At 39.0% G+C, this 8,509-nt stretch overlaps 1 protein-coding gene across 1 annotated transcript in view; it reads left to right on the top strand.

Annotated features, from left to right (window-relative positions):
* Window positions 1–5,184: 5,184 nt before the first annotated feature.
* KCNH7 (potassium voltage-gated channel subfamily H member 7) overlaps window positions 5,185–8,509 on the top strand; it is a 95,139-nt gene continuing 91,814 nt past the window's right edge. Inside the window, exon 1 of the mRNA XM_032594110.1 lies at window positions 5,185–5,434. Within this exon, the coding sequence (XP_032450001.1) occupies window positions 5,185–5,434 (250 nt within the window). The remainder of the gene's footprint in view (window positions 5,435–8,509) is intronic.

Here is an 8,509-nt window from a genome sequence, read left to right as displayed (position 1 = left end):
GCAGTATGTACAGTGATTTCCTCTGATGAGTCTAAGTAGGAAGACTATTTGTAATATATGACATAATAGGAGAATATACTACTAAGCTCTGTATGATTAAAGAGTAACCTGTATAGGCCAGACTATATTTGCAGTTAGCATTCAGAGAAAGGATATATCTGCATAGTCAGGAGAAACTTCATGGAAAACCAGAGTGGGCCTTGAATGGTGAGCAGCGTTTGGAAGTGTGGAGAAGGCCTGTGGACATGAGGGTGAGCTGAGGCAAGCCCCAGCTGTGGAATTGAGAAGGGGTGCACGAGAACACACTCCAGTCTCAAAAAAGTTATCATTGTGACTTCACACTTTTTATTCTCCATACCTAATTGTTTTAGGTCTTTCTGAGTTCCCTCAGATGAATACCCCTTAGAGTGCCTATCTATCCTGTGAGTATACATGTAAACTCCATTTCTAATCTATAAAAATTGAAACAAAGAGCAAAATATGTATTATTACTTGATTTATGTTTAAATTGTGAGCACGAATTTCTCCTTCAGTTGAATTTTGAGTTGTGTTTTGGGTACTGATCATTTGCTCTCATTAATAAATAAATGTGCTTGCTTGGAATCCACAAGAATATATACAGTTCATAAGCTTTCTATTTCACCAAAAATCCAACTCCTGGTACTACTCCTAAACATAAACGAAAACCTTTAATTGATATGTAACAGTATCCTTTAGCTAATAAAAAGTTAACATTAGTTTTAAGAGATAAATAATCTATATTCAGTTTATCAATAAATATTAGATATAAATTCAAGATATTCAAAAACCTTTTATATAATTGAAAAGAAGACTTTTAGATCCTTAGATTCCCTATCCCTGTTAGAGGAAGTTAACATTTTCCAGTAATTGAGTCATCCTTACTTACCTAAATTTAGAGTGCAGTACATCTCCCTCCCTCGTGGTTTCTGTGAACAGATCTGAAGCTTTCAAAATAAAAATTTCCCACATGTTTTATTTGTATCAGTTCTGCTTCCTTCTCAAAAGCACAAGGAAAGCCCAGGGAGCTACAGTGATTAATGACCTGTTCTAGAGTCTAACCTGCTCTATAAAATGTGCTACATTCCAGAGCATAAAAGAAACTCCGAAGTAGGTCAGGAGCTTAAACTGCCCAAGGGCCTACTTTAGACTAGAGGCAAGCAAGTCTGAAATTAAATTAGCACCAGAATTGCGATGACTCCTGATTCCGTGGTTTCCTATTGGACCAGGAAGATGGGGATCTACAATGTGTAATAAAGCCATAAAAACCAAATTCACTCAGACTTATGCAATTTTTAATTTGCATTAATTCAGATGATGACCTGGTTCAAAATAGTTGTGAGCATTCTCTAAAGTTGAAGTGGAGTGGAGGGGAGAATTTGCAAAATGAATTAAGGAACGATTCAGCCTGTAAGGCTAGAGACCAACAGAATATGATCAAGGATCATTTTAGAAGAGTCACAGAATGAATGTGCCAATTACAAATAATTCTTACTAAACTTGAGATTTTTATAGCAAACAAGTAGATTAAATCTATACGATGTTCACCACCGTGGTAACACATGATGCTCTGGGACCTTAAGCAGGTCACAGCTGCTTGCTGGACAGTCTGTCGGCCACTTCCGTCTCTAATACTATCATCCACATGGGACAACCACCAGAGCTGCCCAAGCTGTAAAGACACTACTAAGTGGGAAGAGATGGGGTATCAGTGGGAGGTGGTGAATGCTTCTTACAAGAGAGGCCTAGATTTCTAGGTCCAGGGAATGACTGCAAGTCTCCAGGCAGCTCTTCCAGGCGTGTGAGCCCTACCTGTCTCTAGTCTCACCTCCGTGTGCCAACAACATATCTAGCCCACATCAACCCAAATACCATTTCTTCAAGAACGGCTGCCCCACCCTCACCAGACTGGGTTAAATTCACTCAGTTTTACACTCTCATAGCTCCTTCCTTTTATCATTTATTACATAAATCACAATTGTAATCAAATCTTTACCTGTGTAGTTTTTTGTGTCTTGCTTGCCTTCTCCCACGAGTATGTAAGCATGGTGAAGGCGGGGGCTTATGTCATATTTCTTTCTAATGGTTTTCCCCATGTCTGATACATCGTAAGTGCTCAAGAAATGTCCAATGGATGCATGGATGCATGGATAGCTATATATGAAAAATAGGCATATATTTGAAGAGGCAAAGTGGGGCCAGAGTTCCACCAAAGCCCCTTCTAAACCTTTAGTAGTATTTGGTTTTTAAGATCTAAACAATATTTCACCCAGTAATATCTTTCTATTGAAAGATACTAAAAGTCTTTAAACTGAAAATAAGAAAGGATTATTAATAAAATATATTCTTGGAACAAAATATAATATTTTGCTTCAAATGTGCATCAATATTATTTCCTGGAAAGAAAGAAATGACAAGCTGCTTTCTCTAGGGCCTGCCAAACATACACACACACAAACACACACACACACACAAACACATACACACCACCACCACCACCAACAACAACAACAACAAAACAGGAAAACTTCCTTCATTTAAAACCTTCCCTTCCCTATCCTATCTCTGAAGCCTACAGGGAAGACCCTGTTGACTTTTTTTCTCAAGTCTGCTTGTCGTGGAAGATAGGACCGAAATTGGGAAAGGAGCCAAAGGAGTAAGACTGTGCCGGGCTCCTTTGTACTCCACAAATCCTGGATCTTGGCTCTACCTCTTGCATGCTCTGCTCTTTTACTCTCCCAGGGCTTGTTAAACTCTGAACACTTGTGATGCCTGCAGGGCCTTAGTCTCCTGCTGGGTAAGTCCATAGCTAGGAGAGGAGAGCTCTCAACCCGAAAGAGACATCATGGCAGGAAATTCTGCAGAGTGACAGGAATGATCATAAGCCCTAAATCTTTCAAGATACTGCCTTTAATTGTTGCCACGTCCCAGGCAAAAATTGCAAACTTTTCTTTTATCCTTTTTTTTTCTCTTCTTATTGCTTGTGAATGAGGTTTAAGTGGCTAGCCTAAGCCTTAGATGTCCTGTTTCCTAATTCCTGAAACATAAAAGATGTTCAGGGATGCGTCTTCTGCCCCTGACCAATGCACATTTTTATTGCTGCAATAAAAGCTTCTATTGCACTTGTGGAACTTAACTATATGCATAACTACTTTTAACATCTGAGAAGTTATGTTTCTACCAGAGGTAACAACAGGATCTTATTTTTTGAAGCTTCACATTTGCAAATATTCTCTGGAAAGCTATTCTTTCTTCAACTTCTAAGGGAATGGCATAAAATGCTTTCTGCCATTATCATTTTCTAGAGATAGTATAAGGGTTAACCTCTGTTTGATCAATTATCTCAAGATTTAGTTGTATTTAAAGATGTTTTTAAATGTATTAATAAATGTACTAATGAATCTATAATCTTAAAGATACAGAGTAAATGATATATAACTTAGCAAAATGGAAGTAATTTGAAATGAACTGGTAAGAACGTGCTTCATTAGTTTAAGATTTACAACCTTTATTTGAAATATATATTACATTAAAGATATAAAATCTACTATAAAAATCACCTCATTTCACCTTCTGTCTTCATAACAAGGTAAATGATAGTCTCAAGATAATGAGTTTTTCTGAATCACTGAATGTATTAAGATGCTCTGAGATATTCTTATCTGACAGTAATCCAGGCAAATATTAATATTTTGGTGCAGCCTTTGGTATAATGAATATGTCTTAGAGGATTAGCACTAGAAGTTTGCTCTGTATATAAAACTCTGGTGTAATTTTGACCAGAAAGTTTCAGGACATTATTTCAGCAGGTTACATTGAGAAAACTGAGGCTTGATAGGTTGAACTTCATTAATGGGTGCCAGACTCCTTTAATGAGATGCCAAGCTTCAGGGGCTTCATCCAGGTTCTAAATGGTCAGGACAAGGCTTGCCAATTTGCTTTGCTGAAGGCACAGAGATCCCCCTCAAAAGGGTCTTCTCCAATTGCAGCTTTCTGGGTTAATGTATTCTAGGCTGAATTATCTCATCCAATGATTGCTGCCCTGGGAATTTCAGTGTTCGTACAAACTAACAACGTCCACCAGACAAGCATCAGCAATACCCAGCTGGCTCTTTGTCCCCCATGGGAAATTTTCTCAGTCAGAGCCTGGTAATTGTTTAGCCCAGCTGCTGCAGTTCCAAGGGTGCCAGCTCATCTGAGCCAACTGTATGCACACAGCTCATGACTCATAAGACTGAGAAATACACATCATAGGGGGGCGGGGCTTCAAGGACTCCATTTTAAATTTGCTCTCTTTTTTGTCAACTGTTTGGGGGAGAATACGTAATGAAAGGCAGTTATTCAAGGGTTACAAATATACTATGCAGTCATGAAATTCCACCATAAGAGTGCATAATAATCTCATCCATATCAAAACGCATTCGCTGTATGTCTCAACAGTCACTTACTTGGCTGTACTCTATGTGTTACAACAACTATACCGTAACAGTGTGGTTTCTTCCATATGCCCGGATGTAGAATAAAGAACTGGCTCGATATCCAGAGCGAGGGGCAATTTGGGTGGAGGCTGGGAGTTCAAGCCCCATTATCTGGCTTCATGCCATGTTAGCTCGCATAAGGGTTCACTCTCAGATCTTCCAAAGTTATGCTGGAGATGCCAAAAAATAAATTTTGTCAGAAAAGTAGACAAAAACAGATTATATAAACAGTTTGAATTCCTCAGGCCTTTACTGTCAATTAGAGGTAGTAATATCCTCCTGGAAAAATCCACCTACGTAGTATTCTGTACACAAATGGCATCATTAAATAGTGTCAACCTGCCACATTTATACCAAGTGTCTCCAGGGGCTGGTGGTATATGTGATGACTCCTGATGTTTTAGTTAGCTGCTACTGAGAAATAAATTACAAAATCTTCGTGACTGAAAACAAGCAGCATTTATTATCTCAGTTTCTGTGGGTCAGGAATCAAAGAGAGGTTTAGCTAGGTGGCTCTGCTCAGGGCCTTCACAAGGCTGCAAGAAGGTGACAGCATGCACACAGTCATCTCCAGGCTTGGACTAGGGTGGGATCCTCTTCCAAGCTCACTCCCAAGGCTAATGACTGACCTCAGAAGATCCTCTCCTGACTTCACTCACATGGCCTCCCAACAGGACTGCCTCACACCATGGCAGCTGGCTTCTTCCAGAGCAGCAATCCAAGAGAGACTGACAGAGCACTTGTAGGAATGAAGCCACAGTTTTTTTATAACCTCATATTGAGAGTGACATCCTACTTCATCCACCGTATTCTATTCATTAGAAGCAAGTCAGTAAGTCAAGCCTACACTCAAGAGAAGCGATTGGGCGAAGACATTGAATACCAGAAAGCAGAATCATCAGGGACCATCATCATAGGGGCTGCCTACCACACTGAGGGTCTCTCTTAGTCTAAAACCTCAGCATTTATCTCTGGAATTATAGCAACCACCTCTAATTAGACCCAGGGCCTAATTTTGATCCCCTCCTATCAACCTACCCTTGCTATGGTGAAGTGGTCTTTAAAAACTGCAAATCTGAATATGTCATCTAACAACTCCTAACTGTCTTCAGGAGAATGTCAAACCTTCTTAATATGACACACAAGACCCTTTATGTATGGTGCATAAAGGCAATATCAGATGGTCTCTAAGGTCATGGGCTATAAAGCCAGGCTCCACAATTTATCAGTTTCATGGCCTTGAGCAAGTTTATTAACCTCATTGGGCTTTGATTTCTTTGTCAAAACCTGAGACAACACAGTGTCTAGCACATAGTAAGACCTCAATAAGAATAAGTTGTTATAACTTTCCATTTATCTGAGGCCATTTCACAACATATCATGCAACTAACTAAACCAACCTACAGTGAGGAGGCCATTTTGACTTCTTACAAGGCTGTTTTCTTTGCTTGGGAAGCCTTTCCCTATTCTCCTTTACCTGAGAACTTTTGTTTATGCTTAAATACTCAATTTAGGAGTTCAGTTTTCCTCCTGGGCTAGGTGCATCTTCTTGTATTCCCTCAGCTCACATGCCTAACTGCTTATAGTACTTATCACACTGTGTTGTCATTGTCTATTTTTCTATGGCCTTGTGGAAATGTGAGCTCCTCAAGAGAAAGAATAAATCTTACATTTCTACATCTACAGAGCCTAGCTCGGTGACTGGCACAGAGTATGTCCCCAATATATGTGGTGGAATGATTTACTAAACAAGCAATTTGAGAGATTTCTGATGCAGCCTCCTTCCTTCTCCATTTCTTAATACTACTGCTTGCCCTCACTTATTCATACCTTCACCTACAGGTCCTGGTTCCATAAGAACATTTCAACTATGGCTTTGAAGAGACTGCTGCACGAACTGCTATTCTTTGTTTAGATCAAAGAACATGTTTCTCTTTGCTTGCAGCTCTTAACACACAAATTGGATGAAAACCCATATCTCTTTTACTGATTTCCTTTTATTTGGGCTTTTGAAGTCAACACCTTTGTAATAACTGCATTGCTTCGCAAACCAAACTCCTCAGATAGGCATTTAAGGCTGCACTCAAACTACTTCCTACAGCCCCTTCCATCCACACCATCTCTACACCCCCTTCTTCCTTTGCCTACACACACATACACACACAAACACATGCACACACATACACATACACATACAAACACACGCACACATACTAAACACACACACACAAGAATACACACACACACACACACAAATACATACATATGCAAACACACAAATATATACACAAAAAAACTAACTACCTGGGATTCAATATGGACACTTCTTAAAATTCAAACTCCTAAGCCTCACCTAGATTCAGAGAGCAGAGGAGAGGAAATCAGCCTTTTGACAAGTTTCATGGGTAATCCTCATACATAGAAAGGCTTGAAGATCATAGCCCTTGTCCCGCTGAATGGTCTTGATGAGCACGTCTCCAAGCTTTACTAGTGTTCCTGAAAAGCATCTCATTTCCAACTGAAAAAAACAATCCCAGTTACCCTTTAAGATTTACTCAAATAGCACCCTTGTCAAGCATTCCTCAATGGCCCCACAGCAGTTGATGGATTCTGTTTGGCCCTTGGCACACATTATGAAAATTATTAGTTTGCATGTTCATTCTCCAGGTCAGTTCAAGAACAAGGTGAGTGCAAGGACCACCTCTGGCAGCACTTTCGGTACAAGATCAAAAGTAGTCATTGTTCAATGTTACCTGATATTTTAGCTATTACATTAAAATACTATTTTGCTCTCAAATGTGTTATCCTGTATTAGTCTATAAGACTTTACTTTTTAAAACATAAAAAAAATATCATAGGAGTATTTAGCCATAACGTGCCACCTTAACGTTTCAAAGACATTATAATAAAGAATATATAGCTTCCCCAAGATATATAAATAGGACATTAAATTAAATTCTTCTGCCAAGACATTTGTTGATAATCTTGCATAATTTGGAATAGCTAACTGCAAACTAGATAATGTACAACTTTTAGTTATATTGGCATAATGGCTTTATATTCCATAGTACAAAGGCATAAGTTCAGATCGTATTGGTATTTTTATTTCTATTTGGATGTCCCAGTTATTTTAATACTTTGAGATTGCTTCTGAGTTTTTCTTCTCTCACTGCAACTTGGACCCTATCAGGTGGCCGGTAAACAGACTCCTCCAACTTAAACAGTCACCAAGGTTCAATAACCAAAAGCATTTAAATGCAGCCATTGCTGAGTCTACCACTACCAGGGTAGCTGTTCCAAGATGGGGAGGATCGAGAGGTACGGGCAGCAGAACACCTGAGCAGCTGACAAAGTCAGCTCCTGGCACATAAATGCACAAGCTTGCCAGTTGATCAAGCATGGCAGATTACATTTAGAATTCAGTTGACATATTGATTTCACAACCTTCGGTGAAAGAATCACTTTCGTCTTTTCTGTGACATGACGTCTGCTGACTAACTTCTTCCCTAAAGCCAGGCAATTTACATAGCTTTCCAGTCCTCAGTCAGTGGGGGATTCTTTAGGCTGTATGGTTTTCCTTTTAATATCTTGTGAAGTCCCAGAACAAAGCTTTCTCCACTATCATTAGAAGGAATTAAAACCTATCATGGAATCGTATAGAATTATTTGTAAATGATATGCTGATTATGGTAATCCACCTCTTTCCCTCAAGAACAGACGTGGGCAAAAGTTGATAAAGCAATGGATCTCTTTATTTTTAAGTGATTCTTTCTCCCTTTAAAATCATTCACTATTACTTTATTGAATATTTAATATATTAGAATCACCTCTCTTCATTCCACAACTTAATTATGATGCTAATGCCAGTTAAATTGTTCCAACTTTCCTAGACATTAGATAATTTTGAGTATTCTGGCTGAGCACCCATTACTTTAAGCCCATTGCCAGTCCTTAAATTGAATATGGAACCTAAACTAGTCACCATGAAACGTGACTATACAGCATGTATAGTA

The sequence above is a fragment of the Lynx canadensis genome, chromosome C1 (genome assembly GCF_007474595.2).
Source record: "Lynx canadensis isolate LIC74 chromosome C1, mLynCan4.pri.v2, whole genome shotgun sequence".
In the NCBI taxonomy this organism is placed as follows: domain Eukaryota; kingdom Metazoa; phylum Chordata; class Mammalia; order Carnivora; family Felidae; genus Lynx; species Lynx canadensis.
This window is presented reverse-complemented; position numbering and strand designations above follow the sequence as displayed.